This window comes from Idiotropiscis lumnitzeri, chromosome 14 (assembly GCF_059441095.1).
Source record: "Idiotropiscis lumnitzeri isolate Australia: NSW breed Sydney's pygmy pipehorse chromosome 14, RoL_Ilum_1.0, whole genome shotgun sequence".
Taxonomy (NCBI): domain Eukaryota; kingdom Metazoa; phylum Chordata; class Actinopteri; order Syngnathiformes; family Syngnathidae; genus Idiotropiscis; species Idiotropiscis lumnitzeri.
Window position 1 is genome coordinate 17,166,352 of NC_142404.1, and position 24,194 is coordinate 17,190,545.

The 24,194-nt window shown below is 42.7% G+C and overlaps 2 protein-coding genes across 2 annotated transcripts; both read left to right on the forward strand.

Annotated features, from left to right (window-relative positions):
- The first annotated feature begins 198 nt into the window (after positions 1-198).
- map3k20a (mitogen-activated protein kinase kinase kinase 20a) lies at positions 199-18,162 on the forward strand. Its single transcript, XM_088315687.1, has 20 exons — positions 199-364; positions 3,217-3,406; positions 4,797-4,884; positions 5,755-5,856; positions 6,383-6,448; positions 6,704-6,732; positions 6,994-7,131; positions 7,415-7,501; positions 7,887-7,961; positions 8,040-8,146; positions 9,461-9,596; positions 12,076-12,120; positions 12,732-12,762; positions 12,837-12,976; positions 13,062-13,124; positions 13,469-13,558; positions 16,152-16,268; positions 16,350-16,424; positions 17,047-17,197; positions 17,269-18,162. Exons 2-20 carry the CDS (start codon positions 3,248-3,250, stop codon positions 17,961-17,963), a joined length of 2,394 nt encoding a protein of 797 aa, XP_088171813.1. The 5' UTR covers positions 199-364; positions 3,217-3,247; the 3' UTR covers positions 17,964-18,162.
- Positions 18,163-18,976: 814 nt separating this feature from the next.
- cdca7a (cell division cycle associated 7a) lies at positions 18,977-23,922 on the forward strand. The gene is made up of 10 exons (XM_088315306.1): positions 18,977-19,076; positions 19,864-20,004; positions 20,089-20,211; positions 20,295-20,504; positions 20,582-20,656; positions 21,232-21,420; positions 21,515-21,643; positions 22,230-22,379; positions 22,457-22,593; positions 22,663-23,922. Exons 1-10 carry the CDS (start codon positions 19,056-19,058, stop codon positions 22,697-22,699), a joined length of 1,212 nt encoding a protein of 403 aa, XP_088171432.1. The 5' UTR covers positions 18,977-19,055; the 3' UTR covers positions 22,700-23,922.
- Positions 23,923-24,194: the final 272 nt, after the last annotated feature.

Here is a 24,194-nt window from a genome sequence, read left to right on the forward strand (position 1 = left end):
AAGTCTTTATTTTTCATCCACTGTCAGTGCTACAGTTTTGATTTACGTACGTTACGTCGCAGCCACTGCCGAACTCCGTCGTAAACCGAGGACGACCTGAACTGCATCAAGATGTCATTCTCATTGTGGCCAGCAGAGAGCACTGTTGTCATTACAATTCGGGGGGTCCAAAGAGGCCGGTCCTCCTCGTCCTTCAAGTCTCGAAGTTGTGTAACCAGTCAAACAACCGTGGGTAGGAGCACGTGAAAATAAAAAAAGGCGAGTATCGCCCGATTTCCGGGAACATTTTAGGCTCTTCATTTCCACTTTGTGTGCTCCTTCAACGACGAGCCGCTTGACGACCTCCCCAAAAAGTTTGTGTGCGGTACGTACAATGAATGAACATTAGTGTACGCTAGTGCTTTGTTTTTTTTGTGTTTTTGTTTTTTCGCGTGGCTCGGCATCCTCGTGTACGTTGCTTTGAGAACTTTCAGCTCTCAAATCAAAGCCCGCTGTTTACGTTTTGCTATGGAGTTACGCCTTAGTCATAATGGCTGTTTTGTTGTGACCGTGCTCTACTACTACTGGCCTACTACTAGTTCAAGTACGGCCATTGCTCTCACATAAACAATTTATGAGCATGTCCCTCCCTGTGATACAAAAGATGATGCTTTCAAAACCCCTTAGTAGTGTGTTTCATTACACAAAAGGTGTATTTATTGTATGCCAACCTTATGCTGTGTTTGAATGTAGAACACACGCCCTAAAAAAACATTTCATTAAAATATCCTACACATATGTTAAATAAAACTGCACCTAAATAAATGCTGACAAACTGTTCTTGAAGATTTAAAAACTGTCCGTGGAAGACAATGTAAGATGAAGTCCTTATTTTTTTTAATGCATTTTGCATGACTGAGAACTAAGTAGTAATTGTGGCAATATTTTTGTGCCCAGCAAGTCAAGTCTAACTATGTGCATCGGTGTGTTCTCTCTTTAGGTATTTTTGTAGACGAGATAGAAAGGGGTGTTTGCGCCGTGGCGGGTGTGAACTCAGCCGACTTACTTCCTGGCCAATGAAAGCGGCTCTGTTAATTCCCTTCAAATTCAGCTCAGGAGAGATGCGCACATAGTGTGGAAGCAGAAATAGAGAGTGACTCACTGAACGCAGATTTAGAATCACTCAGCGAGTTGTACTCGTAACACCCTTTGAGAATCACTTTCACAGAGTAAAACCATTCAGATGAGATTCCTCTGCAACACTGTACGCAACTGGACACTTTATAAGGTACACCTCAGGAGTATGTTGGCTTCAATGTGCCAGAAGTGTTCCTTTAAACATTTTGGCTTCATATCATCCTGAATCCTGATTGTTAGAAATCAGTGCAGATGATGATTTGCATAGAGGTTCATTTGGATTCTGCCAAGGAAAAATCAAGTTACTACGCTGGCTGGCTCTCCAGTAGCAGTATGCTTGTTTATTCAAAATGTTCATTCTCCTATCATAATGAGTCAGCAGAAATCCAAATTCACCAACTACCAAATCCAGTTCTCCTGCATCAATTTCTGCTCAATTTCCTGTTCATTTCTGAATGAATGAGCTCCACAATGCCACACGTTGCTCACCTTTGCGAACGACAACCACACAATTGATATAGCTCTTTTATTAGATGGCCCAAGCAGGTGCAGGTGCCTAATAAAATGACCTGGGATTCGATCTGCGGACGTGTCATCCGGCTTTACGCGTGATGCGACTTTAGCAATGCTGTCAGGCTCACTTCCAGCCGTGTTTACTGTTGAGGGAGAAGCATCGAGAACGAGTGGCGCCATGTCACCGTTCCCCTGTGACCCCGCTTGAGTGGACACACAATACAGCGGGCCGGCCCGTGGAGCAGCTTCCTGCAACGCCTGAGTGTAGCTTGAATACGCGTTAATGGTCGCAGAGCGATGGCTCCCCTTTGTGACAATTGTGCAAAATCCATCCGTGGACAACAATTCCAATGAAGTAATTGTTTTTTTTTTTTTTAAAGCCCAGATGACTCAGCTGCAAATAGTCAAGGCCAGGAAAAATAACTGAGCAATACTTTGCTTTAATGATGAAATTATTTATTTAAAAAAACCAAAAAACGCTTTTATCGACAAACAAAAGAATAACAAATCAATCTATCTCGTGTTGTTGTTTTTTTACTTTGTTTTTTTTTTGTGTTGGCGCCAGTTTCCCTTCATGGAAATAGATTGGTTTCACTTTGGGACATTGGGACGGAATGAAATGTTAAGATGTGTGGACTGGAATATTATATGTTCAAACTTTTTTTTGCTGTGTCTGCCCACAACCGTTGCCTCTAATTTGATATATCGCGCTTGAGAGAAAACAACAAATCAAATTGTGGGACTTATGAGGTGTCAATTGCACTCGCTTTCACAGTCATCGCAAAGACAGCAAAATGAATAAATAAATAAATAAAATAATAAGAAGATTTAGGTGTTCGGCGTAAAACGGGTGAATCTTCATTTTTTATTTGCCATCTTTGGGAATTTGGCAAATGCTTTTGCAGAGCGAGGGCTTTTTCTGATATTTTGCTGGAAGAAAGTATACGAGACCTTAGACCAGCCAAAAGCAGGTCTAAGTCATGGCGCTGGTGGTATAACGTGATTTTGGTGGATTGGATCGAAGTACGTGTATGTATTTATTTCACACAGACACACAATCAGGAGTGGAAGGCGATCTCACCTTTTCAGCGGACAACTTTACATGATCCTCAAGTGGCAATTTTCTTGCAAGCTTTCTTGTTGCACAAAAATGAGGCTCGTCGATGTGACGAATATGCCCCTGCAGGTCATTGAAAAAAAAAAGCAGGGATTAATTGGCGGCCCGATAATTTTCTTAATTGCCCCCAAGATGGCGACAAAGCATAGGCAAGATAATCGAGATACGGACTGACTATGAATGTTTGTGAAATTTATCCCGTCACTTCCACATAGTTCCTCGGCGCCAAAATGCCGCAAGATTTTTTTTTTTTCGCACAAAAACAGCAAGAAGGTAATTTTTTTTTTTTTTTGCAAAAAATTGGTTGCCCCTCAAAAAATTAGTATGTATTGTATCACTCTATTTCATTTTTTTCCATGTACTGCAGCAATTACTGAATTTACATGACAAAACAAAGCTAAATGGATGCACAGACAGCTTTCCACGTGAACCGTAATTCCACCTTTCGATTTATTTTTTTTTTCTTCCAGAAGCGGTGTCAGCGCCAAGCGTCAGAATGAGATGTCGTCTCAAAGCGGCTCCTTTGTGCAAATCAAGTTCGATGACATCCACTTCTTCGAGAACTGTGGCGGCGGCAGCTTCGGAAGTGTCTACCGGGCCAGATGGATCTCCCAGGACAAAGAGGTGGCGGTGAAAAAGCTGCTCAAGATTGAGAACGAGGTGGGAGTCGTAATTGCCCGGGGCTTTTCATGTACACTTTGTACTTTTTAATTGTCACGATAGTAATCATTTTAATTGCGAGCCCATTTCGTGGGATGTGGTGACTTGTGCACACATCATTCATGGTCATTATACTCCCCCACGAGGAGAATGGTGTTGCAAAAGAAACATTATTGGCAAATCCTGTTTGGCACCGTTTCAACGCGGCGTGCCCCCGATTCAAGCGCAGGCCCATTGTCTTAAACACACACACACAAAAAAAAGATCTTTGAAAACGCTTCATTTGTCAGCCGCTGACAGCGTATTTTGAGCATCTTTTATGAATCTCTAGTGCAAGATCGCAGACAGAACTTCACTCAGTGCTGCAAGGGATCAACTGTGGTGAAATAAAAAATGTCATCTTTTCAGTGGGGAAGCGATTGTTTGCTTAATTACAGAGTTTTGTTACAGTTAGTCTTAAGTGCTTTTGTCAGGTTGCTGTTCCCTCGGCTTTTGCTGCTGGTATGCTATACAACTCCAATAAAGTACGTATTGTGCTATATGTGACACCACCACAAAGGAATTCATTGACACATTTCTATAAGACTGCATCCACAATAATTAACACTTCATAGAGTGTCAATCAAAACCGAGCATTAGTATGGATAATGTAGTTTTTTTTTTTTTAATTGTCAGAATTGCCGTTGGTTCTGGGTTTAAATCTCAGCTTGACTTATCCGTGCACGTTCTTGCCGTGTTTGGTTTTTTTGAGTTTTCTCCAGGGACTCGCGCTTCCTTCCACATTCCCAAAACATGCATCTTATGTTTGTTCATTAAACTCCTCAAACTCAAATGAACAGTGGGGCGAAAAGGCCAGCATTGAACAAATTAATGTTTTAATATGGACCCAAATTTAAAGATTTGCTTTAACATTGAATATGGAACAAGCAACACTTATTACTATTTAATATAGAATTTAATAGTCCAGATATGCAAAATCTAATTAAAAAAAACATCAATGAGATTAATTTATTGAAACAATTTTGAATAATAATAAATCATTATTTTAAAAATAAAAATAAATCAATCAACCATTCAAGCTGATTTCTTGGAGTCGCAAGGAAAAATGTTACTCTTATCATATAGAATGTAAAATGGTATAGTAGTCATTTGGTATAGCCTCGCGGGCCAAATATAATTACACGGTGGGCCAAATTTGACCCGCGGGCCACAGTTTGACACCTACGATTTAGTGCTTTAGATTGCCCATAGGGTTGAATGAGATTTGTTTGTTTAAGGACTGAACAATGAATCAACTTCAATTTTAACTTTGGGCAAATCTATGAATTGATGAATTTTCTTGACCCTGTTGACTAAGAACCACTTGGTCTTTTGCGTCTTCACCACCCAGGCTGAAATCCTCAGCGTCCTCAGCCATCGTAACATCATCCAGTTCTATGGCGCTGTCGTGGAGGCTCCCAATTACGGCATCGTCACTGGTACGTGATGGAAATATTTTTGGCCTGCTCACTTTTACCAGTTCAGTGTTTTATTTCCTGGTTGCAAGCCTTTATTCAAATAGTCAAGAAAAAAATGGGAAATCTCTTCTCAGTTCGACACAATAGTGCCGAAACATAAACAGTCGGCAGCAAGTGAGAAAACTTTTCCGATTGATGCCGTGGTGTCCATCTTAGGAACAGAAATTGATTTGTTGCAAAGGAGCTCGTGGGTTTATGTTTAGTCGAGGCTGAATCATATCACCAGCAGCAACGGCAAAGACTTGATTGATTATCATTTGTGATTTCCTGTGTTGACATAGTGCTCCGAGAGTCAATATGTACATGCGCTCGTTTCATTATACATGCAGCCAACTGCTTGCCTCTTTTTATTTCGACACCGCAAAACGGCAAACGAATATTAGCCAGGAATTAATCGGGGCAAAGGTGCTGTTCAGCAAATCAGTCAAGACGTTATCGGATGCGACGGAAAGGCAGGAGCAGTTCATCTGTGTGCATCCGGGCCACAGACGTCCCGGTCTTATTATCTGTGGAATGTGAACGCAACATATTCAAGTGCAAAGTGCGGTCGCAGACACGCATTGACTTGTCGCCGCTCATTGTTGGTGTTTTGGCTCTCTAATCTTTGCTAATTCAAACAATTCAATTCAATAAATAATTTTGCAGCTGCAACCTCGTCTGCACTGTAAAGACTTCAGAAAAAGAAACACAACTTCAAACTGTGAAACAAAGAGGCTCTCATTCGAAATAATGAACATAATAACACGCCCATCTTTTGGCAGGCACAATGCGATAAATGAGTTTCTGTCTCTTGGACCTGCCCAGAAGTTTTTATTTGTGTTTCCGTTGTAGAATATGCCAGTGGCGGATCACTGTACGACTACCTTGCCTGCGATGAGAGTGACGAAATGGACATGGGGCACATTATGACCTGGGCGACAGAGATCGCCAGAGGTGAGATAAGTCAAGTTATGTATTCGTCAGCATGGTGGTTACATTTAGTTTCAAAGCTTTATGTGTACGTAGGCACGGACGAGTAGTGGTTGTCAAACATATTTCGCCAAGTTACCACCATGTCAAAAACGAGGCACATGGTTGATTCCTAAAAATTGTATTTAATAATGTTCTAAGCCCCTGGAACATTATGCGCAGTTTAATCATTAACAGTGTGCTTACATTTAAGTTTAAAAAACGGTAATTGAAATGTGTCACACCAAAAAAATCATAAAAAAATTAAATGCAAATATATTCATCGTACTTAAAAATTCAATTGAAAAAAAAAACGGAAAAAAAACTGAATTCTACTTTTTAAATTTACCTGAAAAAAAACCTACTATACTGAATTTTTTAACAGGCTGTGTACCGAGCTACAAACGTCATTCTACTAATTTTGATGCAAATTTCAAATTTTTTTTTTCATGAATTTCTCTATTTTATTATTAAATCTAACAATTCACTCTTCCTTTTATTTTCGTTTCAGGAATCCACTATTTGCACTCAGAGGCCCCGGTAAAAGTGATCCACCGAGACTTGAAGTCAAGGAATGGTAACTAGAGCATTTTTCCACGTCTCAAGTATACGCAGCAGCCAAAACATTCGGTACACCTGCTCTGTCAAATTAGATCCAATTAGGAAATTCAAACTTACAAAATTCCCAATTTTCGTCAGGGAAATATTTTTGCGGGTGGATCGAATGTTGTGTCTGGTGAGTGTATATTGTCATTCATGGTTTTTTTTTGGTTTATTTTTAAATGAATGCTTTGTCATTTTTATCACAGAAAATGTTTGATCTGTCTTTCAGTTGTTATAACGGCAGATAAAGTCCTCAAGGTAGGTTCAGTTTTTACATTCTGAATATTTCAGAGTTTGTTCATTTGAACTGGCCTTATTACCGCAACTTGATTGTGTTGTGGAACAACTTTTATGGAACATGAATAGAAACACTTTTGAAAAACAGCAACAATACGCTGTGCTCCACTCGTTCACCTGCTCGCTGAGCAAAAAAAAAAAAAATCGGAATTGCTTCTGTTGCTATAAATAATGTTGCTGTGCTGTGTTTAGTTGTGAATTTATGTATTTATTTTTTTCCAGATTTGTGACTTTGGGGCCTCTAAATTTCTCACCCACACGACCCACATGTCTTTGGTGGGCACCTTTCCCTGGATGGCGCCTGAGGTCATCCAGAGCCTGCCAGTGTCTGAGACCTGTGACACTTTCTCTTACGCTGTGGTGAGTGGCAACAACCTCGGGTGAAGCAAGAAATACTCTGTCCATTTTGAAGAGGCCAAAAGCTGGAAGAAAGTTTGCGATTTTGAAATGTTTCATCAGGAAAAGTGGGGTTGTAGCCACACCTCATCTCGGCCACGGTTGGGGAAGTCACATGACCATGAGTCAACCTGTGCTTTGGAGAGATATTTGTAACAACGTATGGAGCAGTTGGTTGCGCAAGACAGAGAGAGAGAAAGAGAGCGTTGATTCATGTGTCACTATTTTACCGCGGCTTGTGTTCCAGGTGCTTTGGGAAATGCTGACACGCGAGGTCCCCTTCAAAGGCCTGGAAGGCTTACAAGTTGCTTGGCTTGTCGTGGAAAAGGACGAGGTATTTTCTCACCTAATTCCAAATATTGTACGCTATTTTAAACACACCAAAGAAAATTTAGATCTGTCCGTCATCCGCAGAGCAAAACAGCAAGGGCCCCAAAACAGAACCCTGTGGAATACCTTACGATAGAGGGGCAGAGCGGGACTCGGAGCGAACACAAAAGGTCCTGCCAGCCAAATAGGATTTAAAGCACTCGAGAGTGTGACCATTAATGCCCGTCTGATGTTGTAAACGCGCCAAACGCGACAAAAGACACTTTCAAGATTTAGACGCTTTATTCAAAGGCCGAACTTTTACTCTGTGTTCGATTCACGTGTTTGTTAAAAAGTGAAACGTAACAATTGCCCGTGAGTACGAAATCAGGTGCGTTTTTGTGTTTCAGAGGTTAACCATCCCCAGTGGCTGTCCTGCCAGCTTTGCCGAGCTGATGAGAGACTGCTGGACGACGGATCCAAAAGTGAGTGGCGGCAGCGCTTCATTCCGCCATTGAGAGCCACAACATGGCCCGCCACTAAAAGTTGTTCTCTCGATTCAGAAGAGGCCAACGTTCAAGCAGATCCTTTCGACGTTAGAGGCCATGGCCAACGACAGCCAACTTCCCCAACAGTGCAACTCTTTCCTCCACAACAAGTCTGAATGGAGGTAACGTAATGAGCCATTCTGCAGGCCAACTCAATGTATTGACGACTCAATGTGCACTCAGCCTAAAGGAAATTGCAAAGAATAACATGGAAATGTGGCTGACGGGGGTCGGGAAATACAAAAAAAGAAGTGGAGAGCGTTCATATAGATCTTTAATGACTTGACTGATGCTGCCAGAAAGGCATAAAAACCTCCGACGAATCCTCCATCTGGATATATTTCCTCTCTTTACCCATAAGGCCCTAAAAATAATCACCATCTTTTTCAAGTAGAAGTGTTTAATTGGGCTGTGTGAGCAGCTGGAGGTTCAGTTGATGTTCAGCACAGCCTGAGTCTCAGCTGCGACTTTATTCTGCCTCAGCCCGTCGCGCGGGGATGGCGCCGTGTGGCTTCTTCTTCACAAAGTCGCGCTGGCGCCGTCGCGGCCGCGCAGGTGAGGCGGAATCCGAATAGCGGGCGGGTCATGTACGCTTAACGCAATCTCGGCGGTCAGACGGATGCGAGTGCTTGTTTCAAGTTCCTGGAATATATACAGCGTTGTTTTTGAGGTGACTGTCATAAAAAGTCGGTTGGACAGTTTTCAAGTTTGAGACTCCGCTGAAGGATGAACAACCGACCTTTTGGGAGTCGTGCTTCGTGATTCGATGAAAAATGCTCATCGCGATTATTTGGAATGTAATCTAAATTATTTTGGGATTTCAAAACTTAGCATTTATTCAACAACCAAATTTCAACTCCAATCATAATTTGAAACAACAACTAGAAAATAATTTAGTAATAAAGTGAAATAGTAATATATTAAATCAACATTTAAGCAAATAAATGCCTTCTGTTCCTGCCTTGGCCTCTGTGGGGCAGTGTGGTACCTTCCATGCATGGAGTAGACATTTACGTGAAAATAAAAATCGAGTAGATGAACAATTTTGTGCTTGAGCTTTATTAATATTACACTTTTTTCACTGATGAGGACAAACATTTGCCTATTAACAGAGCTCTGCAGTTCGTCCCGGGGGCGGAATGGTCCGGCCCAGCCAGACGCCCATTTTTGGAGCCAGGGGGGAGGGAGGGTGGTGACAAATTTTTAAAAAAGGGGTTCGATTAACAAAAGTTTTAGTCTGGCTGTCAATTTTTATGAATCAGGTCGGAGGGTTGAGGCCAGAAGGCGACCCAGAACACAACCAGGGGGCGGGGACTGACCGGCAAAAAAGGGTCAAGTGCCCAGCCTGTTAACTACCAAACCAGTCAACTTGAAACGTCAAGTAGGGCATGTATCACATATGCCAGTGTTTTTGAGACACTTTTTTTGTGTTGCAGGTGCGAGATCGAAGCCACACTCGACCGACTGAAGAAGCTCGAGAGGGACCTGAGTAGCAAAGAGCAGGAACTGAAGGAGAGGGAGCGCCGTCTGAAGATGTGGGAGCGCAAACTCATCGAACAGTCCAACAACCCCGTGAGTTGCTCCTTAGCGCTTCTTCACCTTGCCTCAACCTTGGTGTCAAGTGGCCTCAACAGCGCCTCCTCTTGGCCATTGAACAAAATTTAGAAACGATTTTTTTTCCCCGCCAGTCAGTGAAGTGTATGAGGCAATGCCTGAAGAAAAAGTCAATTGTCACCTTGAAAATGCAGCTCCGTTACTTTACTGATTACGTGTTTTAAAAAGTAACTAGCTAGATAACACTTGGTGGCGAAAGGAACTATTTGAAATATATTCCATGAAGTATTGTTTTATCATATTTGAAGAGGAACTGTCGTCTATTTATTTGACAGGAAATAAAATGTGTGCGTCAGATGAATCGATCCTGTGCACAATTTGTTATTCACCGACATCATTGTACACGAGTAAACTATAAGAACTACAAAACAAGAGCGGTTCAGACTGGTCCAGAATTGATATGAAGCGCTGATCTAGTGTTTCCATGACAACCAATGCTATGCAATTCCGTATATATAACAAGCTAATAAAATGAGTGTGAATCTGTTATTTGCAAGTCAATTTAAAATGTGTTTTCGCTGTAAAATAGTTTTCCAACAGCTTTGTTCTTATCCGAGTGATAAGCTAAATAGATGTGCGGCACAGTGCTGCCGTATCTCAACTAATTACTTGTAAACCATTAGCTATAATTACACGGCATACAAGCACTATTTTTTTTTTTTTTTGGGTGTGCGCGTGTGTGCGTGTGTGTGTGTGTGTGCTTCTGGTACGTTTTATGCATTTAGTCTGTCATTCAGAAAACGAGCCATTTGACAGAGAAATAAATTCTCTTTTAAGTCCTCACCCGTCCGTCTCTGGACATTATGGAAGTCATTTACTGTATGCTTGATGTGGCATGCTGTGAAGAAAGAATCCACAAGCGTTGGCTCCTTGGGGAAGGCCAATCTTTTATGATGAAGTGACATTTTGCTGACATTAAGATTGGCCAATTTGTTCTGAATGTGCCGGAGTGCAGTTGTTGCCGCAGTCTCTCACTTACCGAGATGTCCTCGGCGCCCTTGTGTGAAGTACTTAATAAGAAGGCCAAAAATAATTTGCTGTTTTAATAATTAGAATGTTTGGGCAGATTTGACCAAGAAAAATAGCACTTATACGGTATATATACATATTTCTACTATACGCTGTGCGATTCGAGGCATTGTTCACACTGGAGCCTGGCAGATTGAATTTGTACGATGTATTGGCTTCGTATTGTTGAAACTCACTGATTGACTTCTTGTGCTCGTCTTCTGATACAGTATTGCACCAAAACATATTTACACATTTCTGTATTGTTTTGCCATCATGTGACATCAAATAAAACTGACACACAAGTCGCGTTATGACACTACTTCATAAATTCCTTTTCATGTTCTATAATCACCATCATGTTTTTTTTTCATGTATGTGGTTCTCAATTTCTTTACATAGTCAACTAAAAAAATGGAAAAAGAATTAAAAATTTAAAATAAAAAAAACTACAATGAAGCAGTTGAAATATAGAAGAATGGAAAAGCGACTGAAATAATGATTCACTCAGATCTAAAAAGCGTCCCTATTTTTTTTTTAAACAAACAGTTCTACATGATTTAATGCCAATGCATTGCACTTAAAAGTTAAATACAACTGAACTTGACGCATGACAGCGCTTTGAAATTCTTTTGGATTTTTGTTGCGCTTTTTAGGCGACTTTCTCACATAACATTTGAGTTGAATTCCAAATTGTTTCTTCGTGTGTATTCATTCCATTCCATACGTGGGCATGAAGATGATTCGTGAGTTCCATCCACTTAGAACTTGGGCAGCGAGAAGATGTAAATCTTGCTTAACTAAAAGCCCGCATGGGTCTGATTACCCAGCACGTGTTTAGTCCGCATGGAGGCAGAAGCTGCGTGATTTTATATAAAAAAACAAAAAAATGTGCAGATTCCACACAACAGCCAGTCACAAGTTTCCAGAAAGGACACAAGCAGTCCATTTGTGCGAGTGCTGTTCAAAATAAGACTGAATGCGCTTACTTCCAAAGCTCAGCATGGAGGAGGCGGGAAGTGCTGAGTGTCTTTCTGAGGCGGCGAAATGTATGGCGGCCGCCTCTGTTTATCCAGGCCCGCATTCAGCTCTTAATCTGAAGGGGACGCTGAAAAGACACGACTCCCTCACTTAGTCATCTTTGCTCCGATTTTCCACGGCAGCGTTTCTGTCATTACGCGCCATTCTACCCGTCACAATGACGGAGCCTTTATTTTGCCTGTCGCGTTTCTGCGTGATTCCATTTATTGAGCAATAAATGATTTGTCATTCAAATCGAAGGCGGCGGCGCAGGCAGATGGACGTTGGAGTCGGATGAAGACCGTTCGACGTCTCTTGCCAAGAAAAAAAGTTGCTTGATTAAAAATGTGTCTGCTTACCATTTTGTCCACTTTATTGTAACTTGTGTTTGTCTTTTGCGTTCTTGCAGCTGCTGCCGACGCTCGACATCTACACGTGGACTGAGGAGCATGTGGTCAGTGTCAGATGCTTTTTTTTCAGGGCCGATACGATTATTAGAAGTCGTGGAGGCCGATAACCGATATCTCAAGCCGATATTCATTGGTTGAAAATGGTGTCAAAATTTTGAAAAAAAAAAAACAACTCCAAAACACGACTTAGCTTAATTGCCTTTCAACACGTTTATTAAACAACTTTAGCGATTTACAACATGTTAAGGCTTTTTATATCTTAGGAAATAGAAAACTTCATTTTAAAAGTCGAACAAAAATTTCTGCAAAGTCTGTTGCAGTGCGCGTGACTCGAGATGAAAAAGCAAACAGGCAGCTTACTGCTGATTGGCTGCAACCGACTGCACAAGGAACCAATCAGCCAATAAGCTTCTGCGGGCGGGGTCACCAGCACAGCAGAGAGAGAGGTCAAATTGTGCTGCTGCGAGCCAAAATAAATCAGCTTTTAATTTATCGGCCTTGAAAGTTCTTAAAAAAGCCGATGCCGATTATCAGCAAAATGCCAAATATCGGCCCCGATAATCGGCCCAACTTAATCGGTCTATCACCAATGTCTACGCAATATGCTTGTTTTGTTGTTATTATTCATCTAACATGTGATCATTATGCTACACAGTATTTCTGGATGCAGCAAATATTTGGCGAAGGTTTGTACTCTTATTTTTCCGATTCTTGAAACAACGATGCTAAGTATGAGCTGCTATATTTTTTTTCCTCTTAGAAGGCAGTGTGTATGGCATGCACCTGTATGCGGACCTATTTCGGGACAATCACATTACCGGAAAAAGGCTCTTATTGCTGACGGAGAACGACATGCGGGACATGGGCATCAAGTCCAAAGGTCACGTCATGCACCTGAAGGCAAGGCGAGGCCAAACGTTGCCATCTTCCCATGATGCATTGGGACAACTCGTTGTCATTTATGTCATTGTGTCCCCTCTGGCAGAGCGGAATTGAAAAGCTCACCAATGATTACCTCGGGCTGGTCCACTTTCCACCTCTGCTCAAGGTAGAAAGTTCTCTCGTGTGTTTGCTTGCGTCCACGTTGAGTTTATCTTTTGTAAACCACGGGCAGCCTTTTGCCAATCCTGCTCTGTTGTTGTTCACAAAAATACACCCGGGCAGCTCTCTGTGACCCTGTACAGGTTTTATTTAAATAAATTTGAAAAAAAAAAAAAAAAAATGAAGGATAGTCCTGTATAAACAAATGTGAATGGCTGTAATAAAAGAGAACAAAGAAAATGTGCGGAGCATAAAAGTTCTTATTCTCAAGAGATGGTCCAGGTGTTCCTAATGTTGTGTCCCCCTTTGTTGAACTGAATTTTTATTTTTACTTTTTTTTTTCCTTTCCAGGAGGAGCTCGAAAATGAGGTGGAAAGCAGCAAAAGTGTTCATCTGGAACTGGTCTTCGGGTACCACTGGAAGCCGGGCACAGGAAAATCTGTAAGTTGCTCATTTGACTCTTTTTAAAGTCCCTGTTAAGTGAATTTGGAATTTTTTCTTTTAAAAACATACGTCTTTGCACGTTCCCAGCAATTATCTTCAAACGTGCAAAGACGGAGAACTTTGAGCAAAATGCCCGACAAAAGGGGCGTCCATTTGATTGACAGTTGAGCGTCATCATGTTTTGTTTTGCGTATCACACCGAGGGAATGTTGTCAGATGTTTCGCCTCCGGGTGCTCAATAATAAGCCATCGAGTTTGATATTTTGAAATTGTACGTCGGCGCAGGTGTACCTAAAAAAAAAAAAAAAAAAGTGGACCGTGAGTTTAAGCGTACACAAAGAAAGTGTTCAATCAACGAAGACTGTCAATGCTGCGGCTTTTTGGCCCTGAGGATCCTTAATGATAGCTGTTACACTGACCATTAGAGGCATCACGATACAGGTAGAAAAGCGGACAAATAAACATGTCATTCTCCTCCATGTACCACATCCAGCGCCACTCTTTGTGAGTGCCGAAAAAAAAAAAAATTGCTGGCTCTTCACTTGCCGTTCGAATTTAATCAAAAATAGCCCATTTAGTCAGAAGTCGTTTTCTTTTTAAAAGGAAAACGTTATTTAATCTTTCAGCTGTTCATTGTCCCATCATAAATAGTCCTCTTTCAGTGTGTTCGGCGGGGCTGAAACGAGCCTGCTAATTGCCTCCCATTTCTTCTGACATGTGGTGGTTTAGTGGGTCGAAAACACAGCGGGGAGAAGGAAACAGGAGGCTGAGAAAATGAGAGCTAATTATTTTCCCCTGCCTGGTGTCAGGTTCCGTGTCAGCCTTGTTTTTACAAACTGGAAGTTTTTTTTTTTTTTTTTTTTTGTGTGTGTGCACAAAATAAAACAAACCCACACTGCATTTTTCCCCTCCTCTTCGCCCCTCTTTTGCTGGCGATGTCATGGAAGCAGCTGCACTTCTCAAAGACAAAAATGAGGGCCTCGCGATTGAGCGGCCACCATCTGACAGCCACTGAGGGTTCCCCGCTAATGAGGATATCACCGTGCAGCCAAGTGAAAGGTGCTGAATTATGTATGAGTTGTCATTATACGCACTCGGGTCCAAGGCATCATTACGCCACATTGTTTCTGCCGGAGTGATTAGACTCGCGCCGACGCGGGAGCCCCAGTGCGACCATCCCGGGGCCAACGCCGAGGCCGCCGGTGTGTTTCCGAGCCAGCCGGCTTCCCTTTTGCGACCCCGCCCCCTCCCTCGCCTCCATTCCCCAATCCCCACGGCCCCAGCGGGAGAGGGCGAAGGCTCCTCAGACGAGTGTGTCAGCACCGCTCCTCTGATGTCCTTCCCTGTGATCAGCGCACAATGGATCGGCCATCACCCCGAACCCCGTGTGGTTAAGCGGTGACCTGTGGCTTCGTGGCGGGCGTTTGGCACAATCATTACTGCTTCGTCAGCAAGTAGCGTGCCGGGGGCAAAGGGGGCTGCGGCGTTGTTCGCATTTGGACGCCCCAGTGAGGATGTGATGTGAGGACGAAAACAACCGAAAACGGTTTGATGGACGATACGGGGCACTTTTGTGTCAGTGTCGCATTTAGTGTCCTTATTAGTCGATAAATGGCCTTTTTTAAGAAACCCTCAGGTGGCTTCAGTGACATGACCAACAACGTTTTAGCTTTACGTTTACAGTCGCCTCCAAAAGTATTGGAATGGCTACTGACAGTTGAAATAAAAATACATCACACTGCCCAAAAGAACAAGATTTCAAAAGGGCGTAAACGGTGGAAGGTCTTCAACAGACCTTAACCCAATAGAGCATGCATTTTACCTCCTGAAGCAGAGAGAAACACCCAGAAACTAAAAAGAACTGAGCAAAGGCCTGGCAAAACATTTCAAGTGAAGTGGAAGTGATTGCTAGTCGGTTTTTCACCAGCGAATATAAAATGTTATTCATTTTAACGTCATTTAATAACGTCTGTTGTGATATTTTGCTCACTTGAAAAGTAGCTGGCTTTAAAACAAAAGGTCCTCGGGCCTGAGTTGTTGAACACATCCTTGTTCCATCTTCATCTTGTGATCTGAAAGGCAAATATTTTCAGAATGCAACAAAAAGAAGCAAACCGTGCTGTTTCAATACTTTTGGAGGGGACTGTATGCATTTTTAATTTTCATCATACAATGAGTGAAGTCAAGCTCAACATGTCCAGTCTGTGTTGGAGTACGATAGCATTCAGAACTTTGATTTGTTGATGGCAACACTGCCCGCTTGCTCACTTTCGCCAGAAAGCTCTCATATTTTGCTGTTCGAATGCACGTTGTCTGCTTGCATTGCAATGAATAGAAATCAACTTTTTTTTGTGGGGGGCGACGTCTCAAAAGCGCCTTCTGTTGCTGTGCCTCCATCAGTGCCACATTTTGTCAAACTATTCGAAAGTGTTCCCACCGCTCCCGATCTCCCTCTAGGTTGTGCTGTTGCTTCACTAACACCGAATGGTGGCATGCGCAATTATTTTATTCCTGGCTTGCAATCAGGCCTCATTTGCTGAGTGCACTAGACCGCCTGCCACGTCTTACGATCAACTATTTCCCCGTTAAGGACTGCAAGTGGAAAATGTTCCTGGAACTTGACGGAGACGACGTGGCCTTAACTTATATCAAGGATGTCATCTTCAGCCCCAATCGACAGGATGTGGAGCCCATGCGGATGACGAAGGTTTGGTGTTTTCCTTTTCTCCCGCGTGCGTCCTTTTTTGTTTGGATCACATGAAACGAACAAGTTGCATTTATATCGCAGCCGCCGTTTGTGATGGACAAATGGTTGGTTGGGATACAGCCGAGTCAGAAAGTGGACTACACGGTCAACTATAAGGTAAATGATGACACTTGTCAATCCACGAAGCAGAAACACACGATTCAGTTCACTCCAAGATGCTGCAAGATGAGCCCAAGCAAGACTCAAAAATAGAAATTTGGTGATTTTCCAGCCAATAATGGAAGATTGCTTCACTCTCAAAACAATTGGGTCAAAAATAACCAAATGTGTATTAAAAGAGGGCTTGACCCAACTTTTTGAGTTATTCATGAAACCCAAAACATTGAATCAAACGAATAACCTAGAAGAAAAAAATGGACACATTTGAACTCTTCTTTTAAGTTAAATGAATGACCCCCAAAGTTGGGGTGGTCCCTTATTGACCCATATTTGGTTAGTTTTGACCCAACTGTTTTTAGGGTGTTTCAAAAATGATTCATCAAATTACGTGAATTTGCAACCCCAAAAATCCCAATTTTTTGAGGTTATGTAATGCAAAAAATGGGTTGGTTTATGAGTTCTTCATTTCGACCCAATTTTGGATAACCCAAAAAGTTCAGTTGGTCCCTTTTTGACCAATATTGGGTTCTTTTTCCACACAACTGCTTTTAGAGTGGACCAAAAAAGAATTCAGCACAAACGAACATCCCAAACTTTCCTTCCTAACGTGTGAATACAGAACAATGTCAGGTTACCCAAGTCAACTCGACACAGCTGCCCCATGACGTGGTGTCAAACTGGCGGACAAGATGCCATCAAAACGGTGGAGCTCGTCATCCAACCAACACCTGTTCACTTTGACTTGGGCCCCAGGAACAGGACTAACTCCGGTAAGATGTTAAACAAAAATTCACTGTCTGTTACGGTGCAATTGGCATAATTTTATTTGATTTTTTTTAAGACATTGATCAAGCTTGGATGCGCAGTGTGAGGCTGCGGCAGATCGTCAGGCAGAAAACGCAGCAGCCTACCAACGCCCTCCCCACTTTCACCAGCTCAGGAGCCCGCACGCTTCCTCAATTCCTGTCGGCGCACGAGAGCCAAGCGTCATCTTACGCAGCCGCAGCGCGGCGCTCGCCCGTCCGCGCCCTCGTCGGCCCCTGGAACGACTCGCGCAGCTCCTCGCCCACCGCCGGCCTGTCAGCCAAACTGTCGCCGCTCTACTTGGGCTCAAAAGGCAGCAGCCCGTGCAGCACCACGTCAGAGGGTATGTCGGAAAGAGAGCGGCCGCTCAGCGCGGGCGTAGTGCTCGAGTACAGAAGACAGGGCTTTTTTGGCAGCGGCGCGGGTCAAGGGAGGGGCAATACGAGAGGAGGCCAAAGTGGCAATAAAAGCAACAAAAGCCCTCGACAGCCAGCGAGGCCGCGGTCCAACAGTTACAGCAATGCAGCGCACATCCGCCCACGCGTAATACCCGGTATCATGTCAGTGACGGAAAACCCCAACGAGGAAAGCGAGGATGCCAAAGCCAGCAATGAGGGCGGCTGGATCAAAGTGGAGCGCCACAAAAGGTTACCGCGACAGGACAATAAAGCGGTCAGAGGTCGGCCGAGGAGAGGAGGGCGGGGAGGACGCGGTGCAGGGGGGAGGACTTAATATGGCACGCTTCATTCACGTCAGCAACTGAATGTGTTTACCATGTAAATACTATTTCAACACATGCTCTGCAAGGAATGTTTTTTCTTTTATAAGGGAGATTTATATTAATGCTGTTTTTTTTATTTTAAATGGCTGCTAGATAGCTAATTTAAATAATGCTCAAAATATATTTATTAAAGTTATTACATGCCTAAAAGTTGTTGTTCTTTCTTTACTCACTTTATTAATAGAAATGTGTTTCTAATTAAATCCCTTTTTTATTTTGCTAGTAAGAATGTAGCATAAAGCCCTTTTAGTCTGCGTGTGACTATACATGTGAAAGATCAAGCATAAAAAAGCATGTCTTCATTTTTGCTTTATGTTGGACAGCAGGAAAATTGCAATGAAAGGTCCGGTCAAAGTCCCATGCATTTATAATTTTTAACAAAATCATAATTTAGTCTTTGATTTATGCAAGTAGCCCTTCATGAAATGCTACATTGTCATGTCATGAAACTAAAAGCTTATTTTCCAAAAAACTACATTTACATACATTTCTCAAACCATTCAGGATTCTAAAACATTTGTAGAAAGTAAAGTTCGAAACATGTAGATTGCAAAAACACTTAAAGTTGAAAGTCAGCTCACTGGGGCAAAGTTCACCCAGCAAATATTAAAAGGCACGAACTGAAGTCAATAGAGGACTCGAAGTTGGAGGGAAATACGTATTTTACGCGCCTCGTATGCAAATTCAAAGGTGAAAAAAATTCGCGCCACGCCGAAACACATGGAAGATACATACACTTATCTGTAATAATCGAACATTTTTTTTCACTTGCGTTGCTCAATTACAAATATATAAAAACATTTTATCAATAATGAGATTAATAGGAGGAATTTTGCCTGTCATACACAACGAGATGTTAACTATTCCGTTTAAACGTTCAACTGATATTATTCAGCTTCCGGGATGTTCCAGTGGCGCGGGAAGCGAACGCGAATAGCGCGCGCTCATGAGGGTGGCTGTGCTTTGTTCCCCGTAGAGCTGAAGAACCGAGCAACTGTGCGGATCCACTTTTCTGTCTGCCCGCAACAACTTTGAAGACCAAAATGCCTTGCACACGCTTGCAGGTAACACCAAATAGTTGCATTTTTTTGTTTCTTGCTTTATTGAGTGATGCCAAACTAAAGTTTAAATTGTGTTCATTGTTTTACTGACTGAAAACTACTGACGCTAAAGGTTGACCTCTTTAATTCAAAACTGCTACAAGAATCTTAAACTTGTCGAACCTTGGCAAAAGGAAACATTTCAATATTTGACTAGTTGGCTAATATAACTGAAGCACGTCTGCACAGAGCTAACAACGTCACAGTCCGGCCTAGTATTTGAACGTGTGCTCATTCCTTGTAGGTCCAGGCAGTACAAATTATTTTCTTATTATTTAAAAAATAAAATAAAGTTTCAGGTTGTTCTGCCCAAGTTACTGCTCAAATGTTAGCAAGTTTTAGATAAAATGTCTATCTTTTCCTAAAATCATGTCTTACGGTATTTCAGCCACTCCCCCTTGAGGGATCCTTTCAACTCAGAACTTTTCACGTTTTCCACGATAACAGATTATATACACTTTGGGTCCGATGTTTGAGGCTCACTTAGTGATGCTGACCTTTTAATCACATTCTAGACTTTGTGATGCATTTCATTTTAACTTTGCCTGCTCACTCTGATTTTCTTTAAAAAAAATGAAAAAATCTTACCAATTCTGCCAGCGTATGAAAATATATGAGCACAACTGTAAACTTACCAGTTCTTTCCCTCTCAAAAAAATAAGGACACTTCAAAGTGACCCCGACTTCCCAACAGTGTATTTATTTGTGAGTTTAAAAAAGGTCATTATGTGTCTGCGTTACTTTACCGCAGAGTGCATCAGCCCAGCCTCTCACCACCAGGATGAGTTTGAGGAGCTTCCGCAGCGTTCCCCTGGTTACCATGGAGACGTCCTCCTCTTCCTCCGACGACAGCTGCGACAGTTTTGGCTCCGATGGAGGCTTTGCAAACACGGTAATAACACGTGTGTTGTTACCGGGCGGCGAAATGTGAAGCCTCTGAGCAGTGGCGTGAACATTTTTATTAATTTTTTTATAGAGGAGCAGCTCTCGACTATCGAGGCGGTTGCTTGACAAATCGAAAGCTCTGGAGGCCACTGCAGAGGAAGATGCACGCACTGGGTTTGAAGAGGAGCTCATCAACACTCAAATGAAAGCGATGGTGAGTTTAAAACAAGGCATGGGGGGTGAAAATGTCTCATCATTTTGGGCTCGAAATTCATCCAAACGTATGCTTCCTCTCAGAAAGTCGATCCCGATTGTGAGCCTGCGAGACGTGGCCGCCGGTCCAACCTTTTAAAGGTGGCCATGGCCTTCCCGACCCGGAAGGCGAGCGCGAAGAGGCCCGCGTCCGAACCCCTCCCTCAGCCTCAACCAAAAGTGCTGGACTACGATGAGGAAGAGGAGAACTTCATGGCCAAGAGAGCTCTGAATATTAAAGAAAACAAAGAAATGGTAGCAAAGACCTGCTTTATCCAACGGGAACTGCCGGCTTTGCGTGTGTGAGATCTCTCATCCCAGTTTTGTTTCAGCTTGCTAATCTGATGGCGGAGCTCAACAAAGTACCGGGACTCTTCCCCAAACGAATGGCCTCTGCAGCAACAATGGTAAAATAACAGCCGCACCATCCAATAGTGTTACCTCATTTAGTGCCATTGACGGCTAAAGACGTCAAAAATCCTTTTTTTTTTTTAAACTAACTTACTTTTTACTCCATGTGCCTCAAAGATATTTAAATGTATTAAAACACAATTAAAATTGTTACAATAAAGTTGAAATGTATTCCTTCGGGCATGTTCGCATTCTTCATCGACACCGGCCCAACTAAAGTCTCCTAGCTAACTGCTCACATATAATACGAAATGTCGAGAAAATCATAGATTTCCATACATTTTTACGGTAGTTGTAAACTGCGACTTGAACACATACGGAACATCCAGCAAAGTGGAATAAAACATTGTATATTTAAAATGAGGATAAACCAAACCATTTCATTGGGCCAAAGAAATTCGGCTAGCTTAACGCTAACATACGATGTGAAATGCCCGAGACGAATGTTAGCATCGGTTTTATAGGCTGGAGAAACGGTTCAGATAAAGATTGAATGCACAGTCGAAGTCGCAAGTGCCGACTTAGCAGCTCAGAATAATTTCTGATACTTTGCATCGTCTCAACCTTTCAGACCCGACGCGCACCTCAACGCTCCATGCCCGAAACGTTGAGGCGGAGCTCAGCGCGTCTGTCTCGGCCTCATACTCGCTCCCGCACGCTAGTGGAAGGGCCGCCCAGCCCGACACCAGAGGAAGAAGAACCGGAGGACAAGTTCAGCCTGGTGCGACGGAGCCGCTACTACGAAGAAGTGGACGAGCCGGTAAGCTGCGTTTTCGGCCCGCGTTTGCCGTTCGAGCTGCGTCCGGCGCTGGCGTTGCTAGCGAAGCTAACGGCTAATCTTATTTGGTGCGCAGGTCCGCCAGCGCTCGTGCAACAGAACCAAGGCCTTCCCTCACGTGGTGCGGCCCGTCGACGAGGTCACCGAGGATGAGCTTGAGCGCATTTGCGACAACGTGAGGGAGAAGGTTTACAACAGCGTCTCTGTGAGTCCGGCAAGAACACAACGTCAAGAAACGATCCGATTTGTTGACTCGTCTTCTTCCTGAGCCTTTGTCACCGTCTTGGAGCATCTACCTGCAACTAAAAAAAACAAGAAAAAAAAACAACACCCAAAATGAATTTTAATTGCCAGTGGATGCTTCAAGATGGCGACAAAGAACTACTTTTATCTAAATGAAGCTCTTCAACTCCTATAGAGTCATTCTTTAGCCACAAGGTGGCAGCAAAGCGGTTTTTGCTTCAATGAAGCTCCTCAACTCACTTCAACATTGTGCTTTGACACCAAGATGTCAGAAGATGGCGTCAGAGCACTACATTTATCTAAATGAAGCTCTTCAACATCCAATTATTCCTTTGGCTCAAGATAGCTGCAAAGCTCTGCTTTTGTCTAAATGAGGTTCCTCAACACGTGTCAAACATATTTCACTTGCTCACCAAGATGCCGGCCAAGCATTACTTTTGTCTAAATGAAACTCTTCAAAATAATCTGTAGGACATTTTCCAGGATGCATACTTTGGGAAAGCAGAGTCATTTTTCATAAGCCTTTTCTCTTCGTCTCACTTTTACAGGGCACCACTTGCCACCAGTGTCGCCAGAAAACGGTCGACACCAAAACAAATTGCCGCAATCCAGAATGCATCGGCGTCCGGGGTCAGTTCTGCGGGCCGTGCCTTCGGAACCGCTACGGGGAGGAAGTGCGAGATGCTCTGCTGGACACGGTAAGTTCCGAAAATATCGCGTGCGTATTCGCCGGGAGTCGTTCCATTCTCACGTGTGCCTCGTCGTTCGACGCTAGGAGTGGCGCTGCCCGCCGTGCCGTGGCATCTGTAACTGCAGCTTCTGCCGCGCCCGCGAAGGCCGCGGCGCCACCGGAGTCTTGGTCTATCTGGCCAAATTTCACGGCTTTGACAACGCTCATGCCTACCTGAGAAGGTGAAATATTTTATCGGAATGGTCATCATTTGGTGATGTCCGTCTTATTAATTGTTGTTGTCTCTGCAGCTTGACGAAGGAGCTGGAAGGGATTAGCGGCGAGTGAGGCGCAACGAATGGACACGCTGGACTACAAACTTTGACACTTTTGTGCTGTCGGATGATTCTTGGTTTTGCATTTGAAACGAATTCCTGAGTCGATCATCTGGGAGAGTTAGCAAGTTTTAATTAACTGCAAATTTTTTTTTTTTTAATGGCTTTATTGACAATGGTTGAGAAAAAACAGTTCAAAATGCACTTGCACAAATATTTGCTGTATTTTAAAGTTCAACAGCAGCCAGTTAAGGAAAGATACTTTTTAGGTGTGCATTAGTTTGCTTTCTTTTGTCACCGCAGTCTGTTTTTACGAATGCTTAATTAACACAATTCCAAAGTTGATCAAATACCAAACTTAATGGTCAAAAATCTTCTTTTTTTTTTCCGAGTTCCTTAGCTAAACATTTAAATGTTTTTTTGTTTTTTTTTTGCTTTACAGTCTAATTTTCCAACCCGCCCCCCCAAAAACAATGTCACTAATTGTGTCTTATGCACTTGTATGCCGCTTCAGCCTTTTCGCTATCTTAGACTGTTAAAGATGCTTCTTTTTTGGAGCCACTACGTGAAATTGGACCGTTTACCACCGCAAACATCGTCACACATATTTTCATGAGCAGAAATAAATGCTGTAAATATTTTCCTACGCAACTAAATCTGCTGTCTTTTACATTGTTTTAAATGTAGACGTCACATCGTGCTCTCTGGTTAACCCATTTTTGTTTTTTAATTTCATGTGAACGCGTTTCCATGTCAAAATAAAAACCTGTTCGGGGTGTGTCCTGCGGAAGGTCACAAGCTGGCCAGGGTCCGCTGCTCGCTTCTCGTCGTGGCGATGGCGACGAGCTTGATGTGATGTACTGTACCGCTCACATCTCCTTCATTAGATAACCGTCGCTAATGGCGTGGAAACAATTAGCGCACGCTAATGGGAGTCTTGTACCTGTAAATCATTTCATCCTGCGCTCTGGTTCATTTTGTGCTCACCCTTGTGATTCTGGACACGTGATGACTGCAATTTATGAGCTGTATGACTGCTTTGAGGCAGATTTCATTCAGCTCAGGTTGGGTCATTCCTGCTTAGCTTGGAACTCTATGTCTTTTTTATTTTTTTATTAAAGTCATAATCTTTGCAGAAACAAAGTGTGACCTCTGACTTAAGCGTTGCTGTTTTATACAAGACGGGCTGAACTTGAAATGCCGCTTTTCACAAATACAAAAAGAGAGGCATGAGGATGAATAAATCGCATTATTACTAAAGCAAGAAACATTCAACGTTTATCTTCCAATATATCACTCAATATAGCAGCAAGTGTAGCAGTTCACAATTTTTATCGGCGAGCATGACAAATGCATAAAAAGTAAATATAATAAATAAAATGTAAAGGCACCAGAGATGCTAAAAGACAAAATTCATTATCTGGTCAACAGCGCGTGTTGGGTCATCAGAGCTAGCTAAGTTAAGTTCTGGCTGCATGACATGGGTAGATATACAGAAGATAAGTCTA

Coding starts and splice junctions, on each gene's coding strand:
- cdca7a (XM_088315306.1), top strand. CDS start 19,056: ATGCCTTGCACACGCTTGCAG. Junction 20,657..21,231: donor TGGCCTCTGCAGCAACAATG/GTAAAATAACAG, acceptor TCAACCTTTCAG/ACCCGACGCGCACCTCAACG. Junction 22,594..22,662: donor GCTCATGCCTACCTGAGAAG/GTGAAATATTTT, acceptor TTGTCTCTGCAG/CTTGACGAAGGAGCTGGAAG.
- map3k20a (XM_088315687.1), top strand. CDS start 3,248: ATGTCGTCTCAAAGCGGCTCCTTTGTGCAAATCAAGTTCGATGACATC. Junction 5,857..6,382: donor GGCGACAGAGATCGCCAGAG/GTGAGATAAGTC, acceptor TTTTCGTTTCAG/GAATCCACTATTTGCACTCA. Junction 6,449..6,703: donor AGACTTGAAGTCAAGGAATG/GTAACTAGAGCA, acceptor TCTGTCTTTCAG/TTGTTATAACGGCAGATAAA.